This window comes from Meleagris gallopavo, chromosome 5 (assembly GCF_905368555.1).
Source record: "Meleagris gallopavo chromosome 5, MGAL_WU_HG_1.1, whole genome shotgun sequence".
Classification (NCBI taxonomy): Eukaryota; Metazoa; Chordata; class Aves; order Galliformes; family Phasianidae; genus Meleagris; species Meleagris gallopavo.
This window is the reverse complement of record NC_139408.1, coordinates 39048571-39063813: the sequence shown is the minus strand read 5'-3', so window position 1 is coordinate 39063813 and position 15243 is coordinate 39048571. Positions and strand designations below refer to the sequence as shown.

General features: G+C 44.1%; 1 protein-coding gene across 5 annotated transcripts in view; it reads right to left on the bottom strand.

Annotated features, from left to right (window-relative positions):
* Positions 1 to 13431, bottom strand: part of ADCK1 (aarF domain containing kinase 1) — a 77230-nt gene extending 63799 nt beyond the window's left edge. For 3 of the 5 annotated variants that reach the window (XM_085225405.1, XM_085225406.1, XM_085225407.1), the window contains exons 1-3: positions 13274 to 13431; positions 11734 to 11871; positions 6991 to 7074 (exon numbers count right to left, since the gene is read on the bottom strand). In XM_085225405.1, coding sequence (XP_085081531.1) covers positions 6991 to 7074; positions 11734 to 11859 — 210 coding nt within the window. In that variant the 5' untranslated portion in view covers positions 11860 to 11871; positions 13274 to 13431. Of the gene's footprint in view, positions 1 to 6990; positions 7075 to 11733; positions 11875 to 13273 lie in introns of all 5 variants that reach the window. The other 2 variants (XM_010711780.4, XM_085225404.1) reach the window with 2 other exon arrangements.
* Between the last annotated feature and the right edge of the window lie 1812 nt (positions 13432 to 15243).

Below are 15243 nucleotides of genomic sequence, written 5' to 3'. Positions count from 1 at the left end.
TAGACTTACAAGTAAATTCATTGTTGAAGGGGAGCTAGAAACAGAGTTGAGGCTGTATAAAGACGACCCCTGTCACTATGTTTATCTGCTCCCTGTGGGCCCCTTGCAAGTCACATCAGCTCAGTACACTGACAAAAACAAGTTGTTACTGGTGTCAGACCTGCCAAAATGATGCTGCTGCAGAGGAAGGAGCAGCAAGCTATTCTGAATGGTGCACCATCAGCAGAATTTGCAGTCGCTGAGACTGGAGTATCTCTCTCAAAAAAAAAAAAAAAAAAAAGGGGGGGGGGGAGACGACGGAGAAACCCCAAACCAATTCTATGAGACCAAAAGTAGGCTTAACAAGGCCAGATGTCAAGATTCACTCCACCAGACCCATCTTTGATTTTGCCTTGGAAGTGGCTATTTCAACTCAAATAAACCCTGAACACACAGGCACATCCTACAGGCAGACAGATATGCTCACTCAGATGCACTAAAATGCAGACATACTCACATCAGCGGATTTCTAGGCAGGACATCTGAACACCCTAGTCAATAAATGATTACTTCCAAACCCAGTACTGAATTCTACATTTTGTTTTGTTTCTAGACTACATCAGCAGCTGCTCCAACTCAGAGACACATTGCTTCCTTTTTTCTAGTCCGCAACTCTTCCCCAGCCTCACAGACTCCTGCCCGGCCCTGACACACTGGAGGAAGGAACACAGAAGAGTTCCTAACAGAGACACTGTAACCTCAAGAGTGTGAACTGGGTAGCCCTCACACATGTGAAAGGATTTGCCTGAAACCCACTAAGATGCCTTCAACATTGCCAAGAACTCCAGGGAATTGTTTGCAAGACATCAACCAGCAGTCACTTAAGAGACTAAAGGAATACACTGGCTTGACATGTAAGATAATTGTGTGCTACCCTTCAGTACATTCTTTTATCAGATACACTTCGGGGATAGTGCTGTAAGGTCACTAATTTAACATATCAAATCTACAGTTTTCATCCCTGCTCTGAAATTCCAACCTGTTCTGATATATGAAGTATCTTCTGCATGCAACATCAGTCTTTTCACCTGTATTTATATCACCATACTCTATCCTCACGACTGATTAGATATCTATTTTTACCAGTCTCATATAAGATTATTTCAACTCTCAAGCCAATTGTATTCTTATTTTTAAAATAGGTAAAGCACTGGTTACTTGTCATCCCTTCTGATTTTACAGGCAACCTACAACAACCAAGTTGTTTCAGCTTCTGTCAATTCTCACGAAGGGCTGGACCTGGTGGTCTTCCAAGGCCCCTTCTAACCTGGGCTGTATAATGATTCTATTAAGTTATATGAACTGATCAGTAGTAGCTGAACACTACCCAGTCTTCACTAAGAAAACATCTCTACATAGGTACTGATCCAAAGTTAGTAAGAACAGTCCTAAGTTACATACAACAGCACCCTAAGAAATCTCACTTTCTTTTTGCTTCCTTCCCCCTTCAGTTCTCTGACAAATCCTGCATGCGTATCCATTTGCACCATTCAAATCCAGGGTGAATAATCCAGGCAAACAAGTCAGTCTAAACCCTGAGCTCTTCAAAACCAACACCATCTCTTTCCAAGTCTCTGACTTAGCACCACTGAGTGTCTATTTCACAGCAAGAATCAAGAGGTAGTCTAAACACTAAATAAAACTATTTCTTCACATTCTAGTTGCTCCTCTCATGGTGCTCCTCATGATGCAAGCTCCTTGCAACCTACATCCTTTGAGAGTTTCCAATAGGTTCCTCTCTCCACCAGCTGAAATGTTCTTCAGATGTTCCTCTGGCTATTATGTGCACCTCAGCAACTATAAAAAAGCCAAGTAATGAGGTCCTCGGGGATTCAATTGCAAAGGGATAGCCCCACCTGGAGGAGAGAAGGCAAAACGTTCCCAAGCCCCACAGTTTCACTCCAGCTGTGGAGGTGCCTGAAAGACACAGGACTACTTAGGCAATCCTTGCAGATCAGCGGCATACCTGATACTCAACACTCACGCTCCTTGTGAGGCATTTCAGGGATCAGAGTGCTGAGCCAGCAAGAAAAGTGCAATGAATTAGGTATTATTTCCCCTCACTTATCTCCTTCCTTCTCCTCCAAAAACACCACAGTGAGATGGCCTATTTCTCTAAATAAACCTGTGCAGAGAATTGAAGGATATCATGCTTTGTAGGCACTCATCCCAAAATGGACCTTCCACACTACAAAATTAAAACCTAGAGATGCTGCGACCATAACATTCAGCTGACTGTACTCTAGAAAATAGGAGGAGGAAAAGGAAGTGTCTTAAAATTTTAAGATCTATTTTACAGCTTGTGCTATGCGTTACGTGTTTCTGGTGCAAAGCTTTCACACTTTATGTGTTAGCAGAAAGTTTGCTAGACAGGAGTACTTGGAAGTGGAAGTCATCAAGGCAACAGCTGGTTCTGCCAGTAGCTTTTTTTAGGCTGCATTACTGTCCACCATTCCATTTAGATGAAGATATATCCTTTGGAGAACATGCACGGGGCAGCCTAACATTATCAGCTCAGGTACCGCAGACGAGCTGTGGGATTCTTTCTCTCTCTTACTGGTTCCCATTTAGCTTGGTGACAGAAAGTCATTACCACCTAACAGCTACTCCATGTCTCCTATGGAATTTCATTCTTCTCAGCCTTTTCACCAGTTTGAAGACAAAGAGAACCACCAGCACCTGCACCAGCTGTGGTATAGAACAACCCCTAGTCCCCACAGAGCTGTCAGTTTGAAGGATTGCCGTGGAGACCTCCCAGGCATTTCTCTGCAGGCACAGTCTAGATTCAACATGAAGAAACTATTTTAGTATATTTCTTCCTATAAAGACACACAGTATTACTAGATCACGGTGGAAGGCCACAGACACAGGCTATTTTGCTGGTCTGAGCTATCATGAATTGCATGATATTTAAAAAAAAAACCCAAACATAAACATACACAGGTACACTCATTTGTTTTCTTACCTGGATGGTAGGGTCCTTCAGTCAGGCAACATCACTGAGAGACTTTTTTTTTTTTTTCCAAAATACTCACCTCACCACAAGAAACAAACATGACATGACCATAACAACTCTGAAGGAACAAGAAATACTATTCTGTTTAACGATGGCACAAGGTCACAAGGTTACACCTTCAAAATATTTGTCCAGATACTGAAAGCCCAATAGTCAAGAGCCTGAATGAGAACATCCACATTCTGTTCTCAGAAGGAGGAAGTTAATTAACCTCCCCAAATGGCTTTTCCCTGACAAAGCAACTCTATTGCCAAAGTTAATTCAAGAATGGATTCTTACTGTCTCCAGAGACACCTTGACCAAAGATCCTCTCTCCTTGCTACCTCCTCTCTGTTAAAAAAAAAAATATCTGTACCCACAATTGCAGCAGTAACTTCTGCCTTACATAGTAAAATGACAAAATAAATGCCCTGCTCAAGATTTTCAGCTATGATCACTAGTGTAGAAATTTGCAAGCTGAACACCCATCTTACTCTGATGATGATAACTTAGAAGTCCACTGACGCCAGTTCTTAAACACGTTGCGAGATACCTCCCGACAGCAGGATCAACAAAAATTACAGGAATAGCAATATAGGAAGTGTCAAACAAGGCATTCAGGTGCTATGATGAGAGGAACAATGGAAATGTCAAAGGGAAGGCTGACTCAGGACTGGGAAAACAACTGCTCAAGGAGGCAGGGGAATATCAAAGAAATGTAGCCCTTCACATAATAGAATTGTTTATTGAGAAAGGAATAGATAAGAAACATCCCATCTGGGAAAGGGCACTGTACCCTCAAGCTTCCTGATTCTCTGTACAACCAGAAAGAAATGCCCAAGCTCATACGTGCAAAAATGGTTGGCATCATTTAATAGAAAAGGCATGTACTGAAAAAAGCTTGTACCTTCCCAAAATCTTTCTGACACTAGACCTACAGACATCCCATGTCATGAGTCTAATCCTGGCTACCACTGGCCCTGGTATCAGTATCCTGGCAATATCTTCACATGCAGAACGAGAGCAGAAAGGCCAGAAAAGAACTTCCATCTCAGTATGTCCAGACATCAGTGATGAGGCGAAGGAAGCAATGTTATGGATGTTGTTATGGTCTGACCTCTTGAGCAGGTTCATCCCTGCTACGGAAAGCAGCAGCAATGGAAAAGGTAAGACTTCTTTTCACTACTGTTGAAGAAGGGCTATGAGTGCCTTCAGGAAGGTGGCTCCTCATATCTTATGGCTGCTGGGAAACACACAGATGCATAAATGATGCATAAATGTCCCAACCCCAGGGACACACAATGACTTCTCGCCCTGTAGAAAGTAGCAAATACTTCACCAATCTACTGACCATAAAAGATGCTTAGAACTGACTAGCTGAGAACATTAGCATCAAAGTGGCCCATGAGGGACAGAAAAATAGAGTAAGATTGAAGAGGTTTCTTTGGAGCTAAGCAGGAACCTGGCTAAAAGCCCTTGAGGAACCCACTTCCTTCTTAATCTGATTTGCATTTAATTGCTTCCTAATGACTATGCCCCTGTTTCACTCCAACAGGCTTAGGAACTGGTGCTGCCACTGAAGCTTCTCATCTGCCATCTAAATTACCCTGTGGGTAATTTAGAGGCCCTAGTTTAATGGCTGACAAGGAATCTGAGGAGAGTTAAGGACTATCTTTTGCACTCAAGCAGCACCCACCAGTATACTGAGTACCAGGACAAGCTACATAGAAGGTAGTCCTTCCTGATTCACAAGATATATCCCCATCTCAGACATGAATGCAGCTGCATGGATCCCATCACCAGAAGGAGAGGCACAGTAGCTGCACCCAGACCTGCTGGTACTATCCACAGTTCCAAGGTCACTAAGCCCAAGCCTCGTAGAAACTCTGCTCTAAGCACAGCACACACACACACACAAAAAAAAAGAAGCTGGAAATCAGTAACCAACTCATGCACATGTTTAAAAGCAAAGTCCAAACTCAGCATATGGAGAGGAAGTTCACCTGGCTTCACTGAAAGGACAGAAAGGCAAAAGAATGCAATTCATAGCCAAGAGCACCAAAGATCTAGCAAGAACAGAGGCAAGTACAAGTAACATCTGGATAACTATCCCTTACACAGGACACTTGGGAGGAGGATTCATGTTCTCTTAGTCTCATCCAATGTCTTACCTTTAGAATCAACTTCTTAAATATCACCCTCTTCTGAGCTGGTTCTAGACCAACAAACTTTTTTAACGTTTGCCAACAGGAGGACAGACCTTCACTGGTCAAAGAGTTTTGCCAATTCACACTATGTCTGCATTTACTTTCTCCTCTCCATCTCCCCTCTCATTCCTCTTCATGCAGCCAAAGGCGAGTGCTGGCCACGCCACTGAGCCACTCACTCTGCTACAGACAGATGCTGACTCAGCTAGTCTTGGCTGCCACACAGGAAGAGCACAGCTCTGAGCAGCACCAGCAAACAGAGCTGGACCGGCTGCAAGGGCAGGAATTGACAAACCACTGAAGCCTGCATGACAGAGGTTAATGAAGTCATGGACACATACAGCAAAAGGTCAGGAATTTGCAAGGGCTGCTACGAAAAGCTGCCAAATAATAAGTTGTCCACAGTACTGATGACTCCATAACTTGGTTGTTGCCCAAGAAAGCTACAAGCAGTCCTTCTGCAAACCAGGTTTCAAAGGCAAATGGCAGAAACATGGGCAGATGGAAAGCAAAGCTCAGGAGTCCAACAAGCCCATCCCTAGTTTATGTCAGGGTATCAGAGCTGCTCACTTAGGATGACAGAACTGCTTAACATCTTTACATAGGAGAGGATGAGAACAAGCCTAAAGAAGCTGCTCTGTAAACTATCCTGAATACTCTTTAAGACCACACTGTTGGTGTTGATTTTCTGCCAGAAGAACCCAAAGTATTCTTAAGTCCAAATGCCATTGATTTCTAATTTTGGATGAGGTCTGAACCAGTATGGCTGGCACACACCTTGGTATGATGCAGGAAATGGAGCCCAATGCTCAAGCACAAGCCAGGCCTACTGCTGTGTCCAGCTTTAGATCTCCTCTGGTCTGATAGTCGCTGGAGAGCACTACCACATGCATTTCAACCACATCAGTAGCCCACATCCTGTATGTACTAAGAAGAAAAAGAAAGTCAAATATCTTATTTTAAAAGTACTGCACAGACTTGTCTAATTTGGTGTAGACCGTATTTCTCACTCCAACTCCTTGAGCTTGAATACAAGAGAGACAGTGGCTACACTATACACACAGAAGTAAAACAGTGTCAGTCGCAGACCAAAATACTGTACAGCTGCAGGATAGAGTGAAAGGTGCAGCACAGGTCTCAGAGGAGCAAAAGGGATTCTTATACTTCTCACTGGAAATGCATTTTCTATTCACGTTAATTAGCTATATCAAAACACAACAAAATAGAGTCTTACAGTGAGATGTATCATTGCCCAATTACCTCTGATTTCTTCAAAGACTGACAGGCCTAATTCATCCCTATTACTTCCTGTCCAAGACTCTGCTTTTACTTAAATCACTCAGCCTTCAATCATTATATGCTTGGATAAACAGTACAAGAAACCACTGCCAGACCACTCTCTGCTCCTGACCTCCACACAACCACTCCAGACAGCAGGGATCTGGTAACAGGGACCAAACACATCTTACCCGATACAATAAGAACTTGAATCTCTAACAGGCATAAGCAAGCACTGGTTGCACGTGCCTCCTCTTGACAAAGGAACTTCTCCATTCAGCAATGCCGGTATTGCCTAATTCTTATCCAGAATGCTCCACAGTTTGCCTCTGCAGTTATCAAGTTTGGTAGAAGGTACGTTGAATCATTAAGCTGACAGCTTGTTGATAGCTTGTTTTATGGCAATGGCTTTGGCAACATACCTGTGCCTCAAAGAGCTTCCGAGGAACACAATTCAGTAGTATAACCTACCTGTGATTTGAGGAAGTCATATTCCTCTGATCCATACGGGACATTGCGAAGGGAGGTGAGGTAGTCACAGGTGATAACTGCCGTCTGCAAACAAAAACAGAAAAGTTGATCAAGCTCCGCAGTCATCTTGGACTAAAAAACAACAAACCATCTGTTTAGTAGGATGTACGTAGTTCAGGCTGCAAAGTTTAAGCTCTACAGTGAGTTCACAGTAATAAACTGCAGATACAGAAAAAAAAAAATTAAACATTTAGAGAAAGCAGTGCAGGGATCTCAGTGGCATGCAGCTATTAAAAATAGCCAACGCTTGGCATTCCTATACTATCTTCCTTTTGAGAAGCTCTAAGCACTTTCATAATCTCTGTACTGCACCTTGCACCGTGAGCTCAGATTTTAGCCAGCCACCTGGGGTTTCCACAGTAAGGTCTGCAGCTAGTAATGCCATTAATGCCACAGAAGTCCTGTTTGTTCGCCACCCATTATCCTCCACCTGATCTTCACACCTCCAGCTTGTCTGACTGCACACTGGTACACAGGGAGCTCGGTCTGGAAAGATGGCTCAGCAGGGAAACGGTGGCTTAACACAGGCTCACTGATAACCACAGGCAATAGTACTCAACTTCATGAAGGACTAGAGGGCAAAAGGATCAGATACCCAATTAGAAAAGTACAATATAGAGAACCAGCTAAAGCTTATTAGCTAGACATAGCCACAGACAATAAAATGAGATTTCTAAATGCCTAAATGTCTGAAAATGAATACTGGGTATTTCAGAGTTTTAACCTTTGACTGAAGTTTCTCTCTTTCCACAGTCAGGCCAGAAAATGGAACAGAAGAACACAGCTCATGCCCTCAGAATTTACTTGGAGGGAGAGAAAGGAACATCACAAACTTTAAGATCCTTGCCATAAAGAACCATTTGCATAGAACAGATCTAAAGCTTTCCTAAAACATCCCTAACAAAGGGGTGGCATCCCCCTGTGGAATGGGATACTTGGACTTCTTTCACCACACATGTGCTTAGGAAAGGCACAGATGAAACACCTAAAGCACAATCAGTGGATCAAGAGAGTCAGGCAGAAAGGGAGATTATATCTGTTTCAAAACAAAGTGACTGAAGTCAACAAAGCAACAGTCAAAGGCTCAGAGATGCATCCACAAGGAAATCCAGCTAGGAATGAGATATAAATAGATGTATTTTTTCCTTGTGGAGTTCAGGTTTCCTGTTTTCCAGACTAGAAACTGAGCAAACCAAAATTTTTTTTTCTGGCTTTTCAGGCTCTCTTGCCCCTGATGAATTCAGGAGGTGCACAGTTCTTTTGAGACACACTCAAAAGAAAAATTTTTCAAAGTATCTTTCCAACCTCAAGCAACAACTATGAAGTGAAAGGATGTTCAAATCAGTCTTGCATGAATGCTTGAATTGGTTTGTATTTTATCTCTAGTCCACGAGGGTAATTATCACCTCCAACTTAAAGAGAAGCAGCTAACAGATTGGCCTGTATTACTGAGGACGAGGGAATTAATTAACTATTTGCTAATTACATCATAATCTTAAACACTAAATTAGTATTATGATGATCCTGATAGGCAACACTGACACTGCCAAATCCCTGTTACTTTGTGAGAAATATTCCAGCTACAACACAGTGCTCATTTCACATACTCAAAACAACTTGGGCTACCCTCAAAGAAATATGGGCAATGCTCCACCAGGCTTCTGACTTTATCAGAACACAGAAAACTGCCTGAAACATGATGCTGTCCAGGTTACCAAATTCATTCTCAACCAAGAATAGTGCCATTGTTCACATTACAGAGTGAGACTGAATCTCAGAAACACAAAAAGACCTACAAGACCAACTGGTCCCTCCCTCCTCCAATGCCAGATTACTTCCTTTAACTGATACATCCAGTGCAGTGATAAATGTCCCAAAGACTTGGCCTTCCTTTTGGTTCTACTGACTCTCATCTCCTTACGCTCTTCCCACCACTCCTAAAACTATCCTCAGATCTCCCCATATCGTGGTACAACGTTCCCTCAGTTGTTTATCCACATATAAACAAAAGCCAGTTCTCTCAGCAACTGGGAACTTCATCAACTTTCTGAGGAAGATCAGCAAAGGTCTACAGAACCACTATGCATTAAGTACAAGCAGATTCAAATCTTTCTAATCCATCTCAAATGAAATTTGCCTGAAGTTTTATAGTTCTAACCACGCATCCTTTCTTCTAAGATTTTTTTTTTGTTTTTTTTTTTTGTTACACCATACCCTATCTTAAGTTCTTGCATCTGCTGCTGCAAAATTCACTTATTAATTATTTGGGAGGTGGCTATCCCCATCTACTTTGCCCTCATGAGATTCCATCCGGAGTTCTGTGTCCAAGTCTGTAGCCTCCACCTCAAGAATGATGCAGAATTGTTGCAATAGGTCCACAGGAGGCAATGAAGATACACAGAAGGCTGCAGCACCTCTTTGATGAGGAAAGACTAAGAGCTGAGCTTGTTTAGCTTGGAGAAGGCTCTAGGAAGGAAGACCTCGTTGAAGCCTTACAGTAATCAAGGAAAGCCTATATGTAAGGAGGGACTTTTTATAATGTCTGACAGTGACAAGACCAGGGGGAATGGCTCAAAACTACTAGAAGGGAGATTTAGGTTAGCTCTTAAGAAAAAATTCCTTACTCAGAGGGTGGTGCGAATGCCCCATCCCTGGAGGGATTTAAGGCCAGGCTGAATGGGCCTTTGGCAGCCTGATCTAGTGGCTGACAACCCTGACCACAGCAGGGATTTGGAAATGGATGGTTTTTAAGGTCCCTTCCAACCTAAGCTATTCTATCATTCTATGAATTACAGTCTTTCAAATACAGCTTGCTTTAAAAGTGTTCTGCACTGGCACAGGCTGCTCAGAGCAGCTGTGGAGTCTCCCCTTTGGAGATCTTCAAAAGCCACCTGGACATGGTGCTGGGCAGCCTGCTCTGAATATCCCTGCTCGATCAGAAGCTAAAGCAGATGTACCCAAAGGTCCCTGACAGCCTCAGCCATCCTGCAATGGGTGCAAAGAAAATCTTCTTTCTCCTACTTTTTATTCTTCGAGAAAGTAGCCTCTCCTTGTCAATCAAAACACAGACCAACTGTACAGCCTCATTATTACATACTTCTCACTTGTTTTTTGTCCTAAACAGATGATAGTCACAAAAAAACACTGATTACAAGTAAAATAAATGAACACTTTTAAAGCAGGCAGAACTCATGGGCAGACTAGACTGCCCAAACTGCCCAGATAGCAGACTTCCCCAATCACAATAAGATACATTCCCTCCTCAGGTCTCAGTTTCAAGGGCAGTAAAAGGGAGGAAGCTGCTCTTTGCCACCAGGCAATACTGCCTTATGGTCAGGAACAGAGCACAAAGCATAGCACTTGTTTTAAGAAGATTAAAATTTGTATTTCAGCCCTCACTCTTTTAGAATGATAGAATTGTAATGCCATAATATGATGGAAAGTACAGCAATAATAGCAGGGTAGCAAAGTCTTTAACTACAACAAATGAGGATAAGCCTAAAATGTAGCAGCCGTAGACAAAGAAATAAAGGAAAATTTACCCTTGGAAGGCCTCACGTAGGCAGGAATCTCCAGCAAAATATCCTTGCCTCCACTGCCAACTCTCAAATGAGGTCTGGGAAGGGTGGATCCTGGCTCCACCTCCTCCAAACATTCAGGTGCACTGCATGCACCTGAGCTCTCCTGGATTGGCCCTGCCTTCCCATCAGGTGTTCAATCACTGCTTCAGGCTGTGACTAGCACTTCCATTACAACAATCATCAAGGCTGGAAAAGACCTCCAAGATCATCCAGTCCAACCTATCACCAGTATTTCCCTACTAAACCATGTCCCTCAGTACAACATCTAAACGTTTCTTTTCAAAATAAACACTCATTTTTCACAATTGTTCACAGTGCAGCCTGCACATATAAACAGCATGGCACCTCAGCCAACCAGCAGAGCTTGTTTCTTACTGCATCTGCCCTCAGGAGCTGACTCCTTGTAAAACTCATTTATGAAGTGCTTAAAAGTCATAGAATATGCAGACAGACAGCTGCTTAGCACTGGGGGTCTGTAAATGATGGAGATTGTGGCTTGAAGTGACAGGTGCATAATCCAAGTGAGGTACAGGGAGACTGATACCCCTCCAGCCTCTGTTCTCCATGTCTCTGGCTGCTCATAGATTCATCAGTGAATGTCCTCAAGGAGAAGGCAATGAACTGGCTGGCTGACAGAATTCATTCTCAGGTCTTCTGAAGCTGTGATCAACACAACAGAGGAATAGCAGAGATGATAGGGTAAAATAGCAATCATGCTAGCAAGATTTAGGGTTTATTTTATGAATCTGGAAACCAATCCAAGAGATCATGACTGCATAACTGGCCTTGAAGGGTTGCTGATGGAGATGTGTGAGGCCTGTTGTTCTGAAGGTCCCATGCAACGCAGGGAAACAAAGACTGCACTCTGCAGCCCAGTATCTCCATTCGTTTCTTTCCAAAATGTGCAGATGACAGATCTATTCCTTCTATGCTTTCACCTCCCTTCTCTGCACTGTGTCAACAACTTGAGGAGCTCCCAGCTGACCTGCTGACTCTTGGGAGCTAGTTAGCAACTGAAAGAGAGGGTCTGTATAGAATCACAAGTATTTGTGAACTCCAAATCTCTGAACCCCATCCAGGAATCCTGTACTATGAAACTTACTGTGGCAATGGCTCGGCCCACACGAACAACTCCAAAATCGTTGGGATCCAAGAACTTGTTGCCATACAGATAGATACCAGAAGCAGCTGCTGCCAGCGAGGCAAGTTTCAAGGCTCTTTTTGCCATGACTGGTGAACCCTGCTGAGACACAAAACAGCAACAGTTACATCAGAGAAAGACATGGTAATGCCTGGAGGGATCTGATTATCCAAGTTTTAATTGCTGCTTTGCTAATGATGCGCTGCTAGCACTGCCCCCAGCTAAGAGCTTGTGCAACCACACAGCAACCAAATGCAAGCTATTCTGCTCTGACTTCATTGTTTTTTCTAACTCTACAGTGCCTACAGACCACTAACCCAGAAGTGGGCTAGACTTTGCATATCCACCACAAAAAGATTTATTCATGGTCCCAAACATTTTACAGCAAGAAACAACAGGTGGACAAAGAAAAGGCAGCATATGCTCATCATAAGCCAGTTCTTTATTATAGGAATAGGCTGCCTCCCCATTGCAAATGTTTTGAAGGTATCATAGCATAGTGAAATTGTAAGGGTATACTAGAAGAATTAAAAAGAGTTTAAAGAAAGTTCTAACAATATTAAGAGAGCCCAGAACTGGCTGGAAACTGCTGGCCTGCTTGTGAAAGCTCCTCAGTATTGATGAACACTGGAAAGAAGCCGTGATGCATCCCTGCTTGTGGCTCCAGACAGCTGCATCCAATGCAGGGGATGGGGTCCTGATCAGTCACCAAGTGAGTGAAACTTGCTTTCTCATCAATTCATCCAAATGCCAGGCTAGGAATGCACTGGCAGAACATACAAATGCAGATACCAACAGCCCAGGCCTGGCTCAACTGTGGGCCTGGGTGCATCACTTTTTTCTTCACCCCCCCTTCCTCTGGAAGATGTGGGCAGGAATGAAGTCGTCAACCACACTAACCACTTTGCAGCACTGTATTCCTTACTTCCAGTGTGCAAGGTAGTGTAAGCATGTTGTTCATTAAAAATGTTACATTTTTTTGTCTCGTTCTGTCCCTTTACAGGATTTAAACCTGAAAGAAAAACTACGGATCAGCGGTATTCTCCTCTCCTTCCTCTTATTAGTCAGACAGAAAACACAACTGAGCGGTCTTTCTGCTTACACCATGAATCAAGTACACGGATGGCTGCCTCACTCTGCAAGCTCTCAAGAGCACCTCTGACAGAGCGCAGGATTTTTACCCCGTGGAGAAGTACCGCACTAATTCCCTTCATTGCAGAAAGTTTCCTGCTTCTCACTGTGCCCCTTTAGCAGGGTCACCGGCTCGCGCCTTTTCTCTCAGAAGCCTAGTAACCAAAACACGCATGCAGCGACACGGGTCGCTGTTTCCAAAAGAACATCCGCTCGCGTCCTTCAGGCCCATCGCCAACCCCGAGCTGCGGGGCCTGGCACCGAGGGGGCCCGGCGGGCGACTGAGCGGGAGGAGCTCCGCCAAGGGGCGCGGAGAACAGCCCCGCCGCTCCTTCCGCTCGACCGCCCGCAGCGAGCAGCGCGCACTTACCGCCCCGCCGGCTCTGCAGCACCCGGCGCCCGCTCCCCCCGCGCCTCGCACGTGGCGCGGCGCTCCCCGCGCGGCATGCCGGGACGCGTAGTTCCCAGCTCCGGGGTGGGGGCCGCGGGCCGAGGCCGCCCGAAGGGAGTCGGGGGGAAGCGGCCCAACGCTCGCGGAGCGGGAGCGCGATAATTCTTTGAGTTATTGTCTCCAAAGGATTCTGGAAACGACGACGGAAATTCAGTAACGTGCCTCCAAGCTGTGTTCGTATTCGCGTGGATACAGTTGCACACAAAGGCAGCCGGAAGTAAAGAGGGATTTAGGAACACATCAATTACAAAGCAAAAGATTTTAGTTTATTGAGGAAGGAGTAATTGACCACGATGCTCAAGGACATACCTTGATGCCCATCTCTCTTCCATGACGAAGGCATCCTGCCCACCTGTGCCCTGGCTGTGAGACAATGCTAGATTAAAGACTTCCCTAAAAGATCCCAACAATACTGACCATAGGAACATGCTGTTCCTATGAGTTCCTTTCTTTTTTTTCTTTTTCTTCTCCTACTCGCCCCATGGACATAAATGCCTGCACAATGTGGGCTTACTGGCAAACATTCTCCTAAGAAACATAGCATCCACAACTTAGGAAAGGCAGAACTACGATGTTTGTGTTAGTACATCCACCACCTCCGCGGCTGAGGGTAATACTGGGAATAGCAGTGAAGTATCCATTTAGAAGCTACCACCTACTGCATCGAAGATATCTGAAACAGGGGCTGTGTCCTCAGCACTACCTCTGATTCCTGATCACAGCTTGCTGGTTCTACCCAGGATGTCCAAGAGCACGGCCCAGCCCATGCCCCGCTCTGACTGCTACATCACAGGCATCGGCCGCGTTCCCAGCAAAGGGAGCAGGTCAGCACTTGACTTTGTCAGCCTCTCTTGGGAAATCTGTGTGAGGTTCCTTCACATTAATTCTGTTCCTTGCAGCTCTCCATTAAACAGGCTGATGCTGGATCTGCTGGGGACAAAAAAAAAAAAAAAAAAGAAAGAAAAAAAGAAAAAAAGCTTTTGTAGTATAACAATGCCATGTGCTGAAGTGCAGTGGGCAATTTTGTAAGCAATGCTCAATCTTTCTATAATTAGAACAAGCACCTAGTTAGAGTGATCAGAGCTCTTTTGTGTGAGCCTCCCCAGGGTACTCAAGAAAGAGCTTGACTCAAAAGAAAGATTCTGGCTTGATTTCTGCTTCCCTTTCAACTGGTGAATAAATTAAATCTCAGATTACCCCAAATTGTTGTGGAAGATGAAAAGTGAATAGTGTTTCCTTTTTTTTTTTTGCATCCCAGGTGTGCATCTTATGAAATGCTGAACCATACACAAAGCCCCGGGCCTCACTGTCCAAGCACTGGAGTGGGAAGAGCAATCAGATTGCCTGAGCAGAGAACCAGCCTTCACTGCTGAGAATCAACTTCTTTTTTAGATTTCCTATCATGAAAAATACAGAAAGCTACATGTAAAGTATCACCAACATCTAACATTTATCATATACGGGAGAGGAGAGGAGGCACAGGAAGAGACTGAAACAATTCTAGAAAGCAAGGGATCCTATGACTTCGTAGATCCAGAGAATGAATTTAACAGGATGGATGTCACAAGGGAGAGATTGCTCCCAGCAGAGTGAGAAGAAAAGCATGACCCGGCAGGCTCTTCTTCACTTTTCTGAGCTGTCCTGCCATTCTATGGATGGGTACCAGTAAAATATTGAGGCAGATCCATGCTCTGCATCTATAATCAAGTTCAGCTCTAAAAGTCAATGCAGCAATACCAATCCAATACATGCCAAAAATACAAATCCAATCCTATACATGCCAAAGATCTGGCTAGCAACGTCTCTGCTGCTAGAGATCTTTACTTCCAAAACATTTTCCAAATCTTCTCTGGTTAGTTCAGATTACCAGAGGATAAACAACAAATTCC